This window comes from Aythya ferina (assembly GCF_964211825.1).
Source record: "Aythya ferina genome assembly, chromosome: 1".
NCBI lineage: Eukaryota > Metazoa > Chordata > Aves > Anseriformes > Anatidae > Aythya > Aythya ferina.
This window is the reverse complement of record NC_140296.1, coordinates 162178095-162200566: the sequence shown is the minus strand read 5'-3', so window position 1 is coordinate 162200566 and position 22472 is coordinate 162178095. Positions and strand designations below refer to the sequence as shown.

The 22472-nt window shown below is 35.2% G+C and overlaps 1 protein-coding gene across 11 annotated transcripts in view; it reads right to left on the bottom strand.

Annotated features, from left to right (window-relative positions):
- ANO4 (anoctamin 4) overlaps positions 1 to 22472 on the bottom strand; it is a 221767-nt gene that overhangs the window by 77392 nt on the left and 121903 nt on the right. For 10 of the 11 annotated variants that reach the window (XM_084506049.1, XM_084506043.1, XM_084506040.1 and 7 more), the window contains one exon: positions 21216 to 21374. In XM_084506049.1, the coding sequence (XP_084362175.1) occupies positions 21216 to 21374 (159 nt within the window). Of the gene's footprint in view, positions 1 to 21215; positions 21375 to 22472 lie in introns of those variants that run through there. The other variant, XM_084506041.1, reaches the window with a different exon arrangement.

Sequence of the window (22472 nt, the reverse complement as noted above, 5' to 3'; positions counted from 1 at the left end):
AAGTGGAGAGTATGAATGTCCCAGTAATGTAACATAGATGTAGTAAATCTACCATGGAAACAATATTCTGACTTGGACTCCACTTCCTAGAGAAAGGATTAAAAATACCTGCAGCATGACCATCTTAATGGAAGAGGTTGAACTGTCTTTGAGGCAATGATAAAACATTTCTTGATAATCCCATTAGTAAATACTGAGTACAGGTTTGACATATGTGCATAAGATTTCTGTGACAAAATAGCTAATCACATGGATTTCATCTGACAAACAGTTGATGGGATTCATCTTTTAATTCATCTGGACTGGAAGATAGTACAAACATGTGAAATTAATTATTTGCAGGTTTAAAAATTCAAATAGGTGAAACATCTGAGTAGAAGAACATATTTTTACTTATGTACACATTATTTCATATTGACTCTTTACATGAGAGATCAGTTACACATTTAAATTTTAGATTTAAAATGTTAATATTTTATACAGTGATAGTTGAGATCATCAAACCTTTTGATTGTATTATGGGCCAAGAAAGGTCCCTTAAGTACAACATTCTACTTTTAGCATCACAGGCTATGAAAAATATATCGTACAACTCAATTACATTTTATCAGGCACTTCCACAGTGATTTATGCCAAGTGTAAAATAATTAAAAAAAAACCCCACACAATATTTTCACAATATATATATATGTCTCATTAATCATTTTTTGAAGTTTAAAATGCTTACATTTAATGAATTGTCTATTAAATATTCATATTTGCTTTTAGAGGCTTGTTGGAGAAGAATTGCTTTGACACAGAAAAATTAATTTTTTGTAAAACAGTTAATTTCACAAACTTAACAATCAATCAAACACACAAAATGTGCAGGCAGGCTTATTATAGCTTTTGCATACAAATTACCTAGAGGAACTGAACAAGATGCTTATCATATACTCATAGAATAAATGAAGTTGGAAGGGACCTCTGGAGGTCATCTAGTCCAAACCCTGCTCAAAGCAGGGACAGCCGCAACCACAACTGTGGTTGAATATCTCCATGGGTGGACACCTCACAACCTCTCTGGGCATCACAGCCACTCTGGATGTAAGGACCATAACTGGCCTTCCACAAGAATGCAGAAGTGTTTGCAGCAGCACAGGTTCTGAGCACCTGCTAATGCTCCACCAAGATGAAGGCTTTTGTTTTTTCAACTTCCTTTTCAGGCTCTCTTAGTTCACACATTCAAGGAAGATAAGAATTACTTATGATCAGGACACCAAAGTCTTTTTGATGTCAATGCTTTCCCTGTAGTTCTCAACTGTAGTCTGTATACCTTTCTATTTGCCAGTGTAATGCAAAATTCTTTCTCAAGAGAGATGCCAGTGAATTTAGCAAGACCACAGCTGAAGAAGATCCTAGTCCAGATTACACGGTTAGGATAGAGGCTTTAGTGCAGACCATATGCCATAATGTAGCCCCAGGTTACTCAGGTCAGCTGCACACTCACAATGTGATATAATATTCCTCACATCGAGGGAGTAGCAGAGTCAGTGCATGCACCTGGCTGTGCAGAGCAAATGTGCTCTGAGACTGCTGCCTGCCTCTGTTCTGCAAGAAAGGGAAAGTCTCAGAAGACAACTCTGACAGTATGTTCTCAGATGTAACACAGGTCCCCATTCCGCCAGGCAAAGTAAAAGCACCAAACAAAACAAATGATCCAGTTAAATGAAGGAGAATGATGCCCATGAAGAACATGAATAATTACCAGTTATAGCTGCCCATAAACTCTGAGAGTTTGGGCAGTTCAGATGCTTGTTCCCCCAACCTACATCCCAATTTTCTGTGCTTTATCTTACTGCTAGTATTATTAGAACTGGAAAGAGTTTGAGGAGCCATCTTTGGTAAGTCATTTTTCATTGTTTAACTCAATGCTGCAAAACTATTCTGTCTGGTTCATTTGAAGGCAGACACTGAGGAAGCCACTTTCCCATTCCTCTCTGCCATTATACAAATAGTATATCCTTTAATAAGATAGCTATAGTGAATTTCTGAGCAACTGCACTCTGTAGTCTTACTAAAGGTACCCAAGTTATCTGATACAATGACGGGGTGTAAACAACAATTCTGCAAGGGAAGTTGTTTTGGAAACTTGCAAAAGCATATTGTAGAACAGCTGACTCTCCAGATACAACACCATTACTACATGAAAAGAAAGTGCTTCCCAAAGCAAAATACGATGGTGAGAATAGGCTTGATTACTGCTGTTCAGCTTCCAATTCAGATTACTGCACTTAGGTAGATTTACTTTTTTTCCAAATCCTAAACCATGCTCAGACTGTGTAAGACTTCCTACAAAAAAATAAAATAAAATAAAAAATAAAATATATATATAAAACAACAAGAATTAAAGGCTAATCCATCCTAATGTTCTGGCTTCACCACATCACAGTTTCATGTTGATCATGAAAATGAAATTTTAGAGTCTAGTGCAGAGAGGAAGTTCCTAATAATTGATAGTCTACATGATTTTTCATCTGTCTCTGCTCATCTAGGTTCATAGTAGTTTGACTTCCATATATAATTAAATCATCTGATGTTAAAAATACATACACTGGAAACAGAAGAAACATAAAAGTTTCTTAAGCAAACATAGCATAATTAGAACTTTATTGGAGACAGAAGATGAAATTGAAATATGTAATAGGATCTCTAAACATAGAAGGAAGAATACTGGATCCTTTGTGCATTTCTGTACAAATCCCTTCATTTGCTAGATGTTCTTTAAATAAAACAGGGTAAATATATGATAAGGACAAATTATGGATTTCCTCTTTTCTAATTTGTTGTAATAAGGAAATATCCCTTCATGGCACAAGCTACTGACAAGGCAGATGCCTAAACACTAGCTCCAGTTCTAAACAATTATTGCCATTCATAATATGCCTATTGGCATAAGGCGCTTGATGAAAACACCTCCCATATGACACAGAAAAGCAAAGCAGCACCAGATGTAGCCCAGTATTTTAATGGTTTGGGTAAATGGGATAGAGGACAAGGATGATTTGCTCTCCTGGTTCAGAGCTCTTACATGAAGATATAGCAAGCGGTGTAGAAAACAAACAAATCTTTTTTTTTTTTTTTTTTTTTTTTTTTTTTTTTTTTTTAATTTGCTTGAAGGCCAACATCATCATCAAATGAGGTAATGTTAGTTTTGATCTGCTTGCATATGTTTCAATGTGATGAAGCTAACCCTAAAATTGTTTGCTGAATAATGCTAAAATTTAAGATCTCTATATCACAATGAAACCAAGACTTCAAGTAATACATACACTGGCAAAGAATCCCCCCTCCAAATTCTCTTGCTCCATCAAAACCACCACAAAAATATCTTTGCTTAATAGTCAGTGTCATCTTTTTCTACAGATGAAGAAATATTCATTCTGTTTAAGAAGTCTTCAGCTAGCAAAAGGCAGACTGTTCAGAATAGGAAAGTGCAAACATCTTTGTTATCTATTGAGATCTTTGTTATCTATTTAGAGAATTAACACTGTGTAAAGGTTTCTAGAATCTTTTATTTTGCCCACTTTACATAGAGGGGTTGTGTCACTAAGGGCTGCAGCAGAGAAATCACAGTCCAAAGGTGGAACAGAAGACATCAAAGTGCTTTTTATCTCTGTAGATACTATTTTTTTGTAGATACTATTTTTTATCTCTGTAGATACTATTTAGATACTCTTATTCAGAGTAGAACTTTGGTGTAGATTTGAAATACCACCTATCATACCTCTAAAACCAACAGATTTGGTATACTTACAGCAATCTGTTTTATTCTCTTGTATGGGGAAGTGTAAAAATGCAAATTGAAAAGGAAACTAAGATAAAATTCCATTTCAATTAATAATCCCAGTCTTTCTATACACTTTGTAAATGCAATATAATTAGACTTTTTCTTCTATAACTAAGATTTCCTGACTGGAAAATTACAATTCCATTAGATTAGATCTCTGAAAAGAGTCAATATGACTCATACACCAAGGGCCCTGTAGTTTATAATTCAATCATTTTGTTGAAAGGGATTTGTTTAAAACCAAAAGCTGGGCCTAAAGAATATTGGAAAATATATTTTAAAAATGGGGGGAAATTCCATTATTTCTACAGCAGTAGACAATGGGAAGAAATCCAAACTACAGAAAACTTTCTCAATACATCACCACTTAAGGAATTATAATTGTTAATACACTGCAGGCTGTTCTTCCACATATTTTAAATATAGAAATTGTAGTATGTCCAAGAAATGCAGTGTAGAAATGTTGTATTTTGAACCATTTTTGATTAAACTTTATAGAGACACTATACTTCTGCTGTAGAAACACCTATACCCTCAGGCATGATATCTTTCACACGTGACAATATATGAGCAAATTTGTTAAGAAAGAAATGGTATTAAAACTGTATGGCACATACTTTTCTCTGTTCTTGCTAGTAGTTACTGAAAGGTGTACAACTGAATTGTTATCATCTCAGTAATAAAACTGATGAATTTATTTCCTAAAATAATCTCCTTGCCCTACTCTCCACACTTGCCATATTGCTTTTCAAAGAAAAATATAATAATAATAATAATAATAATAATAATAATAATAATAACAATAATAAAGGAAACAAAAGTGAGTTCTGCAGTGTAACATTTTAAAGCAGCTCCTCTCCCACCTGTCTTACACACACACAACACCTGACAAGTGTTTCCCACTGATATATTTGTTTCCTCTTGCAGAATCCCATCTCTCTGTTTTACTTGTCTCCTCCTCATCAGTGTGTCACTTTTCTCTCACCAGGTTCCCTCACACCACCACAGAAGGTTACTTCTCCTGCTGATCACTCTCTGACTGCACCATAACTCTAACAGATGTATGAAGGAGGCAGTTCAAACATCATCACACCTCTTCTAATTACATAGTTACAACCTCCGGAGCGTAATTTATTTTTTTTTTTCAGCTGGAGGAAAATTGTATTAAATGAACTTATATAAGATTTCACAAACTACCAAGATATGGACAAATTAAAGAAGGAAAGTCAGAGAAGGACAATAAGAATGACCATGAGTTTTGGGAAACTTAGAGGAAAAAAAGGTAAAGAACTGGGATGATCCAAAATACAGAAGAAAATGCTAAGCAGATAACAGTATGTTTTTATTATTATTATTATTATTATTATTTTTTATTTATAAAATATGTAACAAGTAGTTGTGACTAGGAAGGGAATGAACTGCTCTCCACCTTCTGAATGAGGCAAGAAATAACAGGATTAAATTGTAGCAAATAAGATTTAGGCCAGATACAGAGAAAAAAAATCAGGCTGAACACTGCTGAAACATTAGAGTGATTTGTAAGGGAAGGCTTCTGACATTAAGGCAAAGGTTAGACAAACTCTTGGCAGTGTGTTGCTGTCCTGCCCTTGGAGCTGTGGGAGCCCTCCAGTCTCCTCTACTGTAATTTGCTAGAGGATCAAGTAGTTTTTAAAATGTTATAAAATCAAACCTCTCTTATTTGGCATCGTTTATCTTTATTCTGCCCTGGAAGATGTGATAATACAAGGTCAATGAAACAGAGTATGTCATCATAAGAAATAATACACTAGGAAACATGAACATAGCATGAACCAAGTACTAGGAAAAAAAAAAAAAAAAAAAAAAAAGGCAATTTAGAGACCAAATAGTGGTTAAATTTCCTTTTCAAAGGCACAGATCTGAAGGGGAGGTTCTATGCTCAACACAACTACCTCTTGGATTTAGCTGTGCCAAAAAAGCTGTGAAGCCTTGAAGTGTTGTTAGGGCTGAGTTAATAAGTAGGGTTTCCATTGGCAAGGGAAGCAAAGAATTTTCTAAATGGAGCCAGAACAATAAAGAGCAGTGCTGGAGACTGAGACACCTCTGGTATATTTGGTATGAATCCCTGACATTCCTAACAGGAACAGGATGTAGAAGAAATGTGGGAATGTTTGAAAGAGGATGACAGGTTCAGCCTTGGAAAAAAGGCAGGGCTAAGAAGCAAACTCAAAGCGCTCCACAGGACAAGCCAGTGCTGGGAGACCCAGAGTGGGAGAAGCAGGACAGAAAGAATTCCTTAGTTCCTCCAGTGTGGCTGAGACAATAGCTCAAGCAGGAAGACCTTTAAGTGTTAAGTATGAGCTAAAAGTATTGTTTGCCATATTCTCTGCTTAAGTTCCAGTACCTAATCCTTTGCTAAAATGTGTTTGCACATTATTATTATTATTATTATTATTATTATTATTATTATTATTATTATTATTATGTATTTATTGTAACCTCAGATGAATCTGAAAAGACCAAGGAATAGCACCTTCCCAAAAGCAACAGATGCAACTGAAATGGGTCCACATGTCCCATCTAATACCAGTCTCAGATTTCCAGGAGTTGGGATGTGGGGCTGGAAGGATCATATGGTGCTTGTGAGTGTTAGAAATGGGGAAAAAATCCTATATCATGCTCCCATGTTGCTGTTAACATAATATGTGCTGGAAAGAAAGCAGAAATAAAGAGAATTCCTGACTCTGGAGAAATTACAACTGTCACCCATCCACCACACTGTTTTGTTTTCACCATTCTAATATCTAAATTTTGAATGTTATTTGTCTGCAGTACTTTCTGTGGAATGTAGTATTATTTTTCTTACAATCATAATGAATTTCTGAGATCTCCAAGTTCTGTAGGCTTCAAGATCAAAATTAAGAGGTTAAAAGCATTAGAAAGATATCTTCCCTTTGTTAAAGACGTACACTTCACTGAGAACAATTCAATTTACAAGACTGGGGACGCGAGAGTAACATAATGTAACAAATCAGTGCTTTTGGATATTGGTAATAGCTTGTTGACAGTGCTCTGGGGCTTTATGGACAGTTAGTGAAAATGTTTTTTCAAGCCCTTCAGAGAGGTGCATATATACTTTTTAGAAAATATGAATTCTAGGTATTCAAGGAAACCTGAAACATATTCATGTTTCCCTTGCAAATTTTTAGGATGTGAATGTGACAATCTCTGAACATGGGATGAGAAATAATGTGCAAGTAGTTCCTTCACTTCCATGTATACTCTGATGAGATCTGTACCAAACTGTCGGTCTGGCACCATACCTCAGACCACTTATCTAATTGTGCTTCCTCTAATCAGAGTAAGTAAAATGGCTGTGAGGTGAACCTGAATACAAAGGCTGCTGTCAGTTCTTTTCTGCATCAGGGTTCTAGTCAGGGCTGTAGGAAGTCTGGTTTTCTTTTATATTAAACAGTATCTGACGTAAAATTTCCTTACAGTTAATCCAATAAATAAATTCTTAATAAAATTAGTAAATAAAGACTTTTGCTAGGTATACATAGTTAGTCCTATGGGAACATTTCAGTGATCAGCTGTGATGACATTTAAGAGAACTGCATTTTGTTTCAACATGGAACTGAACAAATTACATGAAAAGGAAGCAAACTGAACACAATTTGTAAAAATGTGTAGTTAAACACATGAAAAATTTCAATTTGATTTAACTTCGAAAGTCATAGTACACATGTAATAGCATGTTTTCATGTGTTTCTGGATTTTATAAGCACTTTTAAACATTCTGTTGTCCTTTTTTTCCCCCATTTTCTTTTTTGCAAAGCTAAATCTTTCTAATCAACTATCATGGCATCAAACTATCAAACACCTAATTTTGAAACTGTTAAAAAAAGTTTTTACTTTTTTTTTCTTAGCTAAAATTGGTTGCCCCCTGACTTTACTGCTAACACATTTGTCTTTACAGTGGGGCTGTCCTACCTGCATCACATTATAGTGTATTGCTGTAAAGAAACATCAACTTCTTTAGCTCATGTCCAGGAGAAGAATGCAATCCCAGTCTGGGGCATCACTCCTGAGTTTTAATGCTGTGATATTACATATCCAATAATGTGCAGTGTTATGGTTATGAAAGTTTCATCTCTGGTTTTGCTAGTGATTTCTTGGGCAAGTGGATGTTTTCTCTGTGTAGTTTTTCTTCAGCACTGAAATGGGAAAATGGGAATGACACTTCCCCACAGTAGTGATGTGCAGACCCTGAATAGATGCTCTGTAAGTGCTTTGAGGGCCATCTTGTAAACAGTAGATTTGGAAATGGACTTTCATTCCCTCTCTCCTTCACTATCTTCAGTTATGCCATACTTCATATATATATAAGATTTATTTTTAGATGGTAAGGGCTTGTGCAATATTTCTAAATGTATTTTATACTTTTTTTTTCTTTCTTTCTTTTTTTTTTTTTAATATATATGGGAGCTATACAGTGAGAAGATGTCTTTTTTACTTGTCTGCCATGATTTAATGAAGATATACCTCCATATCTTGACACTAGCTTCTTAATGCTTAATAACCATCATCTTTCTCCCCCTCTACTCCAAAACTCCAATATGTTCATCTTCCGCATATCTTTTTTACTTTGTGCCTTTTGGCTGGTGTAATGCATTAGAAACACACATGGATTCTGTTTCCTCTTGCAACACAGACAAAAAAATGTCCAATATTTAAATGTAAATTGACATAGACAGCACTCATCAGTTCACAGTCAAAAAAGCATAGAATAGGAGATGTCAAAGATTGGAAAATCTGTAGAAGCATGGTTTGGGGGATGGATGTAGAATTGAGTGTTAAGTTGTCTTACAATTCTGTTTGCTGTTTGTTTTGCACTCTACCAGTGTGGTGGTGACCCTACAGTTCATAGATCTACTCATGTAAAGCTCTAGATATCACCTGGGGACAAGAAGAACAGAAACATTTATCTTTAGAAGTTTAAAGTTATGTTGTGTGCCATATATCTGACCCAGTTTCCTCTGCTGGACACTGGCAAGCTGATATATTTGCATCAAAACTCTTGTTCTATCATGGCTCTAAATCCACTAATCCTGAGAAGTTGCCTGAAGGCTTAGTCCTGAAGAGCAGACATCACAGGTGTGATTCAGGAGAACTATGTTTAGAAGTCTGCACTGGAGAGGAACAGGCACCTTCAGGGTACAATTCACTTGTTCTATTTTAGCCTTCCATCCTAGATTGAAATGAATTGCTGCCCAGAAGGACCTGTTACTTCCCAGCCAGATATTTATTTTGCAAACAGCCACAGTCAAGAAGATTTTTTTTTCTTCCTCTTTTGGGTCTCTGTACCTTATTTTCACTGGGTCCCCCATTACCTTCCTTCCTCATCATCCACCCCAACTTCTGCAGTAGTGTAGATAACGCTAGTTCCTATAACTCCACCTTCATGGGTGGCTCTAATTCACTCTCCTATGAATTTCTGAAACTAATAAAATCCATAAACTAATAATAAAATCCATCAAAAACCAAAAAGGTTGTTGACCCTAGGTACTCTATATAGAGTAGAGTGCAAGCATCCATCCAGACAATTGCTGTTTCAGGACATTTGTTTATCCCAGTGCTGTCTCAGCAATCCAGTTTCCAATAGCAGTGGCACTCATAGTACAAAATCAAGAACATGACGGGCCAGGTTGTGTTCTGCATTGAGCTACATATACAGGCAAACAACAACAACAACAACAAACTTCCAGCCAGAACTTCTATGGCAGTAAGAGTGCTTGAGCTTCTCCAGATTACCCAGAAAGTGTGGTCACAGATCTGATTATTAATTTGTGAAGGACATAGGCACAGAAGTTTAGGAATGGAAAGACGAGTTCCTAAGTGGAGAAGAACATATAAAAAGAAGTGCATGGTTCTGGGAATTTCTGGAAGTTAGGCTAACATAGACTAAAACTGGGTCAATAGCTGTCTTTCACTTAAGACATATGTAAATAGTATCTGAGATCCTCTATGGAATGGATATATATATAAATAAATGAGAAAAAAAAAAAAAAAAAGAAAAGAGAAAAATAAGCAGGAGGTTGAACTACGCACCTCCTGAAGTCTTTTCCAAAACCAATTATACTATAATTCTATAAAAGTGCAGGGAAAGAATCAGTCCTCTGGACTAGGCATGACTGCTTTGTGATATACAAACAAACTTGAGAGACACAATTCACTGCTTACCTAGTCAGAAGAGGTAGATGTGCATACACTGGGAGGAGGAAAAAAATCACAGTTGTGAAGAAGCAGAGCTGGTGAAGAAAACGATCCTAAGAAAACCCTTTAGGGAGAGAACTTTTTGCCTCAGAGATGGCTGACAAGTGTTCAGTATTATGAGCAAATAAAGCATCTTCCATGTGATTCCACCTCTAAGGAAACTTCATACATTTCTTTTACATTTCTTTTCAACAAACAAGATTGCAACAAAGGGAGAAAAAACTTCCTTCTGCTTTTCACTCCCTGGTCAAAATAGTGTGCAGGGTCCTTAACTGCTTTATAACATGGTGAAGGAATTTACAGGCCTAATCTGTAGAATAGTAGACCTATTAGTAGCTGTACTAATTAGTAGCTCTACTACTAGTAGCTCTAGAGTTGTAATAGTAGAATAAGGATAGTAGATAAGTAGATAAGGCCATCAAACTAAGGTCTGTTTCAAAAGAGTTTCATATGCCTGCATTACAACAGATCAGAAAGTGATGCATGTAAACATGCCTGCATAGCTTTCATCTAAACGTGGACAGCTTCTATTTTATATATATAAAAAAAAAAGTATTACAGTAATGTATTTTATTGATGTTTGGTAATTGAGAAAATCAGATGTGAACAATTATTGGAATCATAAGAATGTCTTAAGCATCTCATTTAAATTGATATTTTAAAGGGAATGGCCTGAATAAAAAAGGTAGTATTAGACTGATTAAAAAGACTTCATGTAATCTTCCTCTCTCTCACACACACAAATAATAAGAAAAGAGATGAAAGTCAACATATACTCGTTAGAATTTAGGAACTACTAGTCACTACCAGTCAAGCAAATAAACTTGCTGATATACTGCTTTCAAAAAACATTTTTCCTTCTGAAACTAAGCCAATTAAACTAAAAATGTAAAAAGAATACACTAAAATCAGATGAATGGGTTGTAACAGCTCATTATGGAAGATAATTTTCCAACCAATTTAATTTTAAAACCTAAATTCAAACCCTTACATTTTCTACATCATGAAAAGGTTTATATTCAATGATAGGTATGTCACTTCAGAAACACAGAAAGATGTAGGAAAACTATATACTTCTACTTCTTATGTATAAAAGTATGTAAAAATCCTTGATTATTGAACCCTTATAACCAGCATATAATGGCATTTTTTCAAAATATGATATTTATGATTCAACCTGAAAGAAGGTAAAAAAAAAAGACAAAAAACAAAACAAAACAAAACTCAAAAGCACCCACACCACTACCAAAAAAAAAAAAAAAAAAGCACACAGAAAACAAAGAGAAAATTTTCCCAAATCTAGCAGTCATTAAAAATAATGGTAATTTTGCATATTACAAGATAGAGTCATATTTTCTTTTTACAAGATAGAGTCATAGTTCCAAATTTACATGTCTCTATTGTTTTCTTCCGTATTCATTCATTTTCAGTATGGGGGTTTTATTCTTTTTTAATAGTTTTGAATTTTAAACAGATTAAAGAGATTGTTGTTACCTCATAGGTAACAACATTTTGTGTAACCTCAAAGGTCTTATATTAGTGCTTGACAATGGCGACTTCAGAAAGGAGAATCAATCCTATTTCTTATAAAAGGAAATATCTACTTGAGACATAACAGAAACAACAAACTATACCTAAGAAAAGTAGTAAGTACTGCACCATGAAACTCTTCAAGAGGAAAGAAATGGGTTTCTAAATTGTTCCACCTACAAGGAACTTTCATAGATTCTTTCAAAAGCTTTCATGTGTAAATACAAAAGTTGTCTGTACACAGAAGAGAGTTTTGTAAATTAGACAAGACTTTAAAGAGAGGGACATGACTAATTGGAACAGAGATTTCAGTCAATGGGCTATCTCATAAACGTTATTTCCTCAGCTTTATTAAACTGAATTTACAACATCATTTCATTACCAGTCTGAAACGGCAAGAAACAAATACATATATACACAGTGAATAATGTTGGTTTTAATTTGGGTCCAGAGAGCCATAAACTGAAACATCTTTTTCAATAAAGTCTGAGAACTGAGGTCATTTAACTAGCTCTACTTGTGAGGCTGCTACTGCAATTTAAATACAGTTAATCCAAGGCGCACAGCACCAGTGCTCCACTCACTCCATGACTGAGCTAACCTGGCATACCAAAGAATGTAATTGGCTGATGAGAGGACTTGGAGCCCCTGTGCCAAGGGGAAGGGAATTTTCCTCTCCAGAATCATGCTGCCCTCCTGGGACTGCCTGCAAGGGGTGCAGCCCCACACCACTTCGTGCTGCAGCGGAAGACCCAAATAATCCCTAACCATGAGGGTACTACAGATATTTGAAATCATCCCTATTTGTTCAGAAACATAATGCAGTAAATAAAATGCCATCTTTTCAAAACAAGCTCAATGCCAAAATCGGCAACACAAAATGAGAACCTGAAACACACTCCTGGCATTTCCATATACTCTGTCTTTCTGTTCCCTACAGACAGCTCTAGATTTCTGCTTATTAAGCAAAATCAGGGAGAGTTGCAGCAAGCCAGTCATGTCACCTTTGGGCAATGAAAACTCTCACTGTGCATTAAGTGATTGCAGCCTCATGGATTAAACTTGGTCCTGATGCCACTGGCATGCAAATAACATCTCAAAAATAATTGCCATTTAAGAGTAATTATTGTAAAGGGAAAGGTGACTTTTGACATACAGGGGACATTTCATATGAAATGTACTGTGTTTTTTAATCTATCTCCTGTCTGTTTTTTCCCTTTAGCCTGGTGTCCTTCAAAAAGTTTTTGACATCCTGATTTCTAAAGATTGATGACAAGAAACTCTTTGACAAAAAAGCCTACTCAAAGGCCTTTATATCCCTTTTCAGTTACCAACATATTTTCTATATTACCTCATGCAAAATATTTTATATTATATTACTTATATAACATATATATAACATATTATATTATGTATATTAATATAAGTAATAATATTAATATAACTAATATAAGTAATATATCGTATGACTTATATTTTATATTTATATATATATAATATGTATTTTATATTATATACTTATATATACTACTCTATATTACTTCATGTAAAAGCTATAGCTTTTTTTTTTCAAATGCAAAACAAATTTTCAGCAACAGTTACACCCAATTTCTTAGTCTACTAGCTTTACACAGTCCTGTTAAGGAGTTTGTCATCTCAAAACATACATATTTCAGGGCTCCCTCAATCATTCAAAAAGGTTATTTTTAAAAAGTGTTCACTGAAAATTGAGTTCAGACTCTCTCCATCCAGACTTCTATGAAACTTCTTAAATTTCTATTCAAGAATGTCACTGTGCTGTTCAGTGGACATAGTATCTAAAAGCTAAAATTGTTTCCTTCAGAGGCCCAGGTAGCTGGAAACACTTCTACTGTTCAGTGATAATGTACAGAGCACTCTCTGGAAAAAGACATCTGTTTATTCATACCTACACTTTTTTTTTTTTTTTTTTTTTTTTTCTTTTTTTCTGTATAATACTGCTGAAAAGAGACTCCACTTGCTGTTTGCACTAGATAATTAAGTCACAATTAATCTTTGGGAGACTAGTCTGCTTATAACTTGTTCTGACTGAACTTGGATGAAATGAACAGCCTTATGTTTAAATTAAATAGCTGGAAGCACTTTACTCATAATGCTTGTGATGGGCTTGTGTTTCAGCCTGGTTCCCTTTTCGCAGGAATAGTTTATGTCATTGTGATGTCTCCATCCATGATTTGTGGATGCAATCAGACACAGTGCTTAAACATTAAATAACAAACTGCACCTGCTAATGATGGGATATTATGCTGTTAGTGAAACTGAGCTCCTGCAGGCTGCGTAATTTGTACTGTAAGTTCATTAGCTGTAGTTATTTGCATATGGAATAACAGGATCAGGAAAGTGAGAGACAAATAACTTACTAGACTGCATGAAAGCTACCGAATGCTTGGTATTAGTTACAGTAGTAGATTAACATTGAACTACTCCTGATCTTCTCCAAAGACCAACAAATTCTAATGTTGCCCGAATGCAAGTTATTAATACTGGAGGATATCCATGTCACTGTTACTCACAGGTTACTGTTACACTCATTGTAGATCTAGCACAAAAACAAAATTCTCTCCCATATGTCAAGTGACTGGAACATCTACATAGTATTTTTCATTATCTTGAGATTGATACTAGCTATTCTTGTTTTCAATGCGCCTATACGTGAGTGCACATGTGTTTATGTGCCCAAAGATGTATATGGGTAATTATGGACAACTGGATGCACTGAGAGTAATTAGAAGAAGGAGGGTCCTCCATTCTTATTAAAAAGAAAAAAGAATGGGAAATAACTTGATTTTATTTCTTTTTGAAAATATCCTTGAGTATTTTTTAAAATTAAGTCAGCAAGGAAAGAAAGAACGTACAAACTGTAATACATACAAAACCATGTAATTTAAAGTGCATTAACATGAAAAGATCCCTCAGCTGACAGAAACAGTTACAGAGCTGTTGACTTAAATGATAAGGTGACTGCCAGCAATCTGCCCCATTGCAAAGAAGTCACACATTATTATAGAACAGAAAAGCAAGATATGAACTGTGTCAGAAATAAGAGACTCATTAGGTCAGCAACCCTTTTTTTATTATTTTTATTATTATTATTTTTTCCTGGCTGGAGAGCTATATAGTTTTTCCTAAAAGGAATCCTGGTAGCCATGAGTAACATCCTCCATGTGGCCTGACCTACCATGGCTGTGCACTATGGGTGATTATCACCCACACAGTTGTCCTGGTGCTTCCTAGTGGCAGGGTATATACTGCACAAACATTACACTGTGCATGCACACAGATATCTTCCTCTCTGTAAAAAAAGGCTCAGAGAACAGCAGACACAACGTCCATGGTGGAAATTTTCCCTAGACACCCTTTCCTCTAGTGGATAGTGGTTTTTTTTTTTTTTTTTTTTTTTTTTTTTTTTTTTTTTTTTTTTTTTTTGGTATGTGCAGAGTAAGTTCAACATGGCAGGGGAGAGATATGAAGACCAAAGGAAAATAACAGCTAGGAAAAAGGATTACCTGGCAGAATGATTCACCTGACCTACACCCTGCTCCTGCCCATCAAATAAACTATTCTGGCAAGCTGCAGATAGTTACTAGGCTAGAGGCTGAGCACTCTGTTATAAACTGTATGCTTTGATTAAATTAACATCTATAGCAGCAATAAATTATGTACAAAACATCGTCCTTCAGTAAATGAATAAACTGAACCCATAACTGAAAAAGAAACTTATAGTCACTCAGAAGGCACTGATATTTTATTGTTCACTGCTTCTCAGGGAGAGAAACAAATTACATAATCTAAGTTTATAAACACCTTTTCTCACTCAGCTCTGAAAATGCCACTTGGGGCCTGGGAGTCAGCTTAATTCTTTTCTGCCCATGAACCACAATCAGCAGCAACATTTATGTAACAGGACTCTCATGAACAATTGCAATGATGACGCACAAGCTAGAAAAAAGCGGATCAGTCTGACATAATTGTTCTAGCTCTGCAGTACCAACAACAACAAGAAAAGTAGAAGATGTCATTTCTGCCAGAAAGAAAGATGATAATATTTGACTGTGCTCAAGAGGAACAGCTTTTGATTGTAACATCTCATATTCACATCATCACTTTCTGAGCATAACTATATTTAAAGTTTCAGTCTTTGAAGTTCTTGTTTTTTTCATACTTGTTATTTCTAACTTTTACCTCACTTTGACATGGTCATAAGTCTATTTTGGTTTTACACTCAGGGACAAGCCAAGAGTCACAGAGACACTATATAGTGTGCTCTTTCTGTCATCTGTAATTTCTCACAACATTCATCATTTTAAACCAGTCTTCAGGTTGCTTCTAAATATATGCCTCTTACTGAATACATGTTTCTAGCCCCTAAAGTCCTGCCCCACTAGAGCAAAATTACAGCCACATTAAGAGAAACTGCTTTATAGAACTCCTACTACCTCACCACGAAGTAATCTACATCTGTCTCCAAACTTGAAAAGTCATAAAATAGCAGTATCCTCTAATTATACTCATCAACTACTGGAAAAGATCTTAAAACAAACATTCAGGTACAGCTTATGCCTGATAGCAGATATTTGTTCATACAATAAAAGTGAAGCATATATTGAGCTTTTTTCCCCTTTCTTTTATTCTTTTTCTTCAGAGAACACCCATTGTATACACCAGCTGTATATCTGCTGCCAGGTGTTGCCCCAGAAATGTCAGCTCCTGCTTGAGGCATGGAGTGAATGCAATTAGGGATGCCCTGGTGACAGCTTGACACTTATAGTAGCAATGTTTAAAATTTTAATCACGCACGCAACACAAAATACATACTGTTTGGATTGTTCCTGAAAACTGGACCAGCACACTAAAATAACATCTTTCATGTGGGAGACACAAAAATCAATGTACAGGTAGAACCCCAGATGGATTGAGTGCTTTCTGTAAAATATCATAAACTACTTTCTGAAACGTATTCCACATAAAATAAGCATGAAATGACTTGCTTTTTAGGGTGGTAAGCAATGCTATTGTTTTAAAGCAGTTCACTGGTTTTATATTGAAATATTAGTATGCATAAATATGCAAAATATATGAAATATATAAAATACAGGGCCTGAATACTACTTTCACTACTTAAGTGAATAGTTTCCCTTTACCATATTTCTATTTATCAGTTTCTACTGGGGTGTCAAATGCCTTTTCAAATAAAGTCTGTATCAAATCAACTTACAAATTATAAAGTAAAAATTTGAGACCATTATTAAGGAAAATTTATTTAGTACATTACAACTGCTCTATAGTTTAATTTATTATATTAGTATACTATATATATATATATAAGTATAGTTTAGTGCAGTCATCAGAAGCAAAATAAAATAAAAGAGATCATGCCAAGCTCAACTGAAAAGTAGTCTATTCCTAGGGCTACATGGCTAGATCCTACCCAGGATCAATTCATTTTCTATATACAGTAATTATTTAAATCTAAAATGTTTTTCTCTTTCAAGAATTACAAATCCAAGGGTAGTTTGTTTTTGTTCAACCTACGTAGATTTCTTTGCAGTACCTTAAATCTCTCCTGCATTTGAATTGCATTGTAGTCCAGTGTAAATACGCTGCAGGTGAACAAGAAATGCCTGCTAACTGTTCCATGCTGGCTAACTCTGTGCATGCTCTATTAGTGTAGTATGATTTAAAGTACCTTATTAAAAGCTATATATACACACCAGCACAGCATATTTACTGTTTACAACTTACTTATACTTCACCATTTATGATAGGGAATAAAATATATTAGTTGAAGTCGCAGTAATAATTTAGGATAGGGGAACTAAACTGGATTTGGACCAAGAGGTTGAATTTAGAAATCTTTATTCCTATGAAAAATCCATGTGCCCAATGTAATCCTGACTCTTCATTTTCTCTTGCAAAGATGGGCTTTCCAGAAAAATTCTGGGGATTTACTGTCTCAGAGGGATGAATGCTGTATTTTGAATGATAGAGACAATCTGCATTTTCTTTTTAGATAAAACAGAAAAGTTTTTTTTTTTTTTTCTTAGAGTCAACAGGCTGATCGTAGTCTCATGGTAATCCTGGACTTGGATGAATATGAAACATACCCTCAGAATGTGGACTTTCATACTTTGTCTCCTGATAACCATTTGCCAGTTAACTCTGGTGGGCACGTCCTACATAATATTTACAAAAAGGACCAATTCCTGTTTGCAATCTTATAATCTCTGATAAGAACTTGCTTCATTTGAAGACTGTTCTCTACATTCTACCCAATACACAAGCCTGTTTCAAAGAGTATTAAAAAATCAAAACAGTGAGGTCGTCAGGAATCCCAGAGCCAGGATATCATACTCTCTTGTGAGAGGCTGTAAAAAGGACAAATAAAGATAATAAATTTTATATCTCACTGAAAAGAAAACACAGTCTCTCTTCCTGGAGTGACCTATATTTTGCATTAATGTTCATAGAGCTTCTGTATACATCATCACATGTGTTGGATGTGATCCATGCTGGACTGGGACAACACAGTAAACCATATATGAATTGACTCAATATACACAGAAAAGCAAGGAGAAGGGTCACAAAAAAGATCTATGCTGTTCCACTATGTTAACATTCATTCTTAGACCTCTATTTTCCATACTTTCACTAATTCAGTGATCTATTCGTTGCTTTGAGATCCCCTTGTTTACTGCAACTGGTTATACGGAGCACAAAAAATGGAAGAACTTGCATAGCACAATGGTGTGGTACAGACAAAAAATTTGAGTGTGAATTCATTGGGCAATACCTCTGAAAAGTTATCACCATTTTCTACTGTCAGAAACATATACCTGTTCAGTTCTTTTTTAGCTACATGTTCCTATTATTGTTCCTCAAGTTATCTCAACAGTCATGAATTCATTTCAGATTTACTTTTTCATTTCATACAGTTCAGTAAATATTTCACTCCCTACACCCAATATTTCCTAGGTATTTTGCTGTATTATGCTTCTCAGAGAGTCACAGCTGTGTTACTGAGAAATGTGGTTACAAAACAGCTGTGTGAATAGCTGTTTTCCAGAGGTTTTCCTCCCTGACACTGATTTCACTAAAAAATAAAAAATAAAAAAAATAAAAGGACTAATGTGTTTGAATGTCAATATATAGGCAGCCGGAAGCCAAGAGAATGAACCCAGCACCACACAAAATTCATGGAATGTTAAAGTTTCTTTCTTTCAGTCCAGCAATTACAATCTATTGCCTCCATATAAGTTGTCTGGACAAAGAGACAGACAATTCTCTCATTTTATCTGTAAACAAAATTTTCCCAGTGGAAGCAATATATTTCATATGAACAACAATTAGGAAACAGACCTGTTGTTAAAATATTCCAGAACTGAAATTCATGTCAGTAGTCTCACCAAAAAAGAAAAGTAGAAATCATGAGAAATAATCTAAGCATTAACAAATCACACTACTTAGTTTAAATCTAAATGTTCTTCAGCACCATTTTTACTCTACAAAAAGGGAGAGAGAGTGTACAATGAATGAACTTATTTCTTTCAGGATTATAATTCAATTTGGAAACTAAAATGGTCATAAAATATACATGTGAAGTTTTAATTTTAGGTCAGAGTCATACATTTAAAAAGATCGGTATCCTAGCTTGAGTCATGTAGCACAGCCTCATTTTGATCATTCTGAATTTAGGAAATGTACAATTACTGATGTTGGCAAGAAGTCACACCAAGGCCAAATGAGCTTAATAAGAAATAAAACTGAATGTCTGTAGCATAATAGAAACTGAAATGAATAATCAAATAGGCAGAACATTCATGCAGCCTAGGCAGCAAACTCCAAGTAAATGGGCTTGAAAGCTACAAGAAAAGTCTATAGTAAGCACTTAAATCATTAAGTTGAAAAAGTTCTCTGTACAGAATGCTGCAATAAGTTTCATAATACTTAAAATATAAAATGATTTCATAACTTTCACTGCTGAGCTTAGCACAGTAGTAAATGGCAAGATCTGCAAAAATCACAAAGTAACAAAAGAGTGATTCAAAACTGTTGGACAGACAAAACTGTTTATCAATTAGGAAAATTCATTCCATGTTCACTTTCTGTCCAAACTTCAGACATTTTCAGTGTCTCTCCTGGTGGAAGTAGAGCAGAATTCTAAGATGTGAAGCTGAACAACCACAGAAATGCTTCCATGTTCTTAGGTCTTAGGATATAACTCTTACAGACTTTGGTACCTTTACAGGAAGCAAAAGTAATAAGGGAATAATGGCTGCCATTTAAAGCATCTAGCAACTACTGCAGTATCAAGGATGCTAACTTCCGGGTTATTTCAAGTAACTGTTATTTCAAGTTCCTGTGCCTAAACGGGTTATTTCAAGTATGGTAACTGATGTAAATAGTGACATGTATTTATACAGTTATATCTACCAGTAACTGTGTTCATTCATTAAAACCAAAAAACAAACAAATAAACAAACAACAACAACAAAAAAAAAAACAAGGAAAAGAAGAAAGGAAACATTGTCATTATATTGGAGAGAAACAGCTTCCCTTCCTTCATTCCTTCCCCCAGTGTTCTGAGAAGGAGTGTGCCTTTCAAGCACACAGGCAGAATATCTATACATACACCAAGTATTCAGTGACAGAAGGGGAGAAAATGTACAGCACTTACATAGTTGACCAAAGCCTGTAACCTGAAAATTCCTGTACCTTTTGCATCAGTGACAGCACAACAATGCATATCAATATCAGTGTAAGCACTTGGTCAAGCACTAGTAAAGCTAAGTATTCAGAATATCTATTCTACATGAAAGTGAGACTTAGGTCCTGTTTAAACACACACAAGAAAGTTTAAGAAAGAACATAGGCAGAAAAGAGTCTCTTTGAGCCCTGTTCCTGCTACCTATCTTGTCAATACACTTTTAGACAGATTACATTCATTTTATACTCCTGTCCAGAAAAGATTCACTTTTTTAGGTCATTGTGCTAGAAATAGCATTGACATAAAAGATTCATATGTACTGTTCAATTATTTTGATGTTTAGGATTATGAAAGTAGGAGAGATTTTAGTCTGTTTTCAAGCTACAAAAATACCACCTAAGTTCCTGTGCCTAAGCTGACAGGAAAAGGAATGCAGGGGTCTTTGGAAAAAATACCAAGAGCCTCAGCAAGGAGTGGAGCAGGAAGATGGCTAAAAGGAAAATGACGTGAAGAAGTGCAGATTGTACTCCATAGAATTTAGGCCATCCAAACCCAGCACTTGTTTCCTCTACTGCACAACTCAGTGGATGAAATTCTATGGCCTACTTGTGCATCAGGTTGAAAAAGATGACTGTAATGGCCTGTTTTGGCCTTCAGTCCATGTGTCTGATTTTCCTTTAAGCTATGCTTTCCTGCTGCTCTGGCAATAACTAGTCTATTTTTAGGCATGTTTAAAAGCACTTTTCCACTACTCCAACAGAACAAAGGAGTTTCAGAGTAAATACAAACCATATACTGCCCAGCTTTAAATGTTGATTTATTTATTATTATTTTTTTTCCCCAGGGAAACTCTCTTACCTCTTTTTCCATTTGAAGTCCTTCTGCCCTGATATTTCTCTCAAATACTTCCCTCTTTTCTGTCTGTGGATTGGATTTTCGATATACCAGGATGTAGTCAATTCGACATTTCCCATCTCTAAAATATAGTCCATTGGCTTTGTTTTTATCCGGTACTTCCTGTAAGAGAAAGTTAAACATTTCAGTAATGTTAATTATCCTTGGTAATTGCTGTATCACTATTTGCATCAACAATTTTCAGTAATACTTAAAAGGAAAGATAAGGAATCAGAACAAGTTGTTCAAAGTCGTTTGGTGTTTTACATACAGTTGTCTGAAGTTGTCTGAAAGGACTACAGACTTCCCCGGTTCAAAACCAGGAGGTCTTCTTAGGTAGATATTTGTTGAGATAGGGATAGGAAAGAACAGAGAATGCAAGTCAACCTTCCTCCCGTCACCTTCCAGAAAATGAGGAATTACTTCTGACAGAGAAGTTCTCTTCAAAGCAGAAAATAACATAATTGAAATTTAAATTTGAAAGAACTTAGTATGGTAGAATATGCAAGAGAAAAATAAACAATGGCTCAAACATTCACTGTGCTGATAAACACTAAAACCTGGTGCAGAGATACTCGTTGCTTTGTGATAACAGTAGTTCCCCTGCCTCACAGGACACAGAAAAGGAGATGGAAGTCTTGTACCTACTTCACCATACTTTATCAAACTAACTACAGAATTTTATTGGCTTATGAAAAAGCTGAGAAAACCCACTGAATTTATTTGAAAATAATTCCTAGTGTTTGGTCTAGCAGTACATAAAATAAATATATTTTTTTTGCTATTTCCAGCAAAGAATGTGTCTGTTCAAAAGTTTGCTCTGAGAGAAAGAAGCAAGATGATTTCACTGCTAAGAAGAGGTCAGGTGGGTCCCTCTCCTGAGATCGGAGAGGCAAACTGCTGGTCTTTTTTAGAAATTCATGAAATGAAATTTCATGAATACAAACATGAATTTCCTCACAATTTAACACTACTTCCACATAATCTAAATCTTGCCCAGTGTTTAAGCTTTTGCTTTCAAACAAGTTGAAACTATGTGTCAGTTTGTGAATTTGGACTTTTTCATTTAAGAAATTTACACAGTGAATGGAATCCATGGCACTTTATATACACAGAAACAACAAGCTCTCCCTCAGAGGAAGATAATGGGCAGGGACTCCAGGGATCTTAAGATGAGTTGAACTCCAAGCTGAAGGGAGGATTAGGCTAATTCCTCTTTCT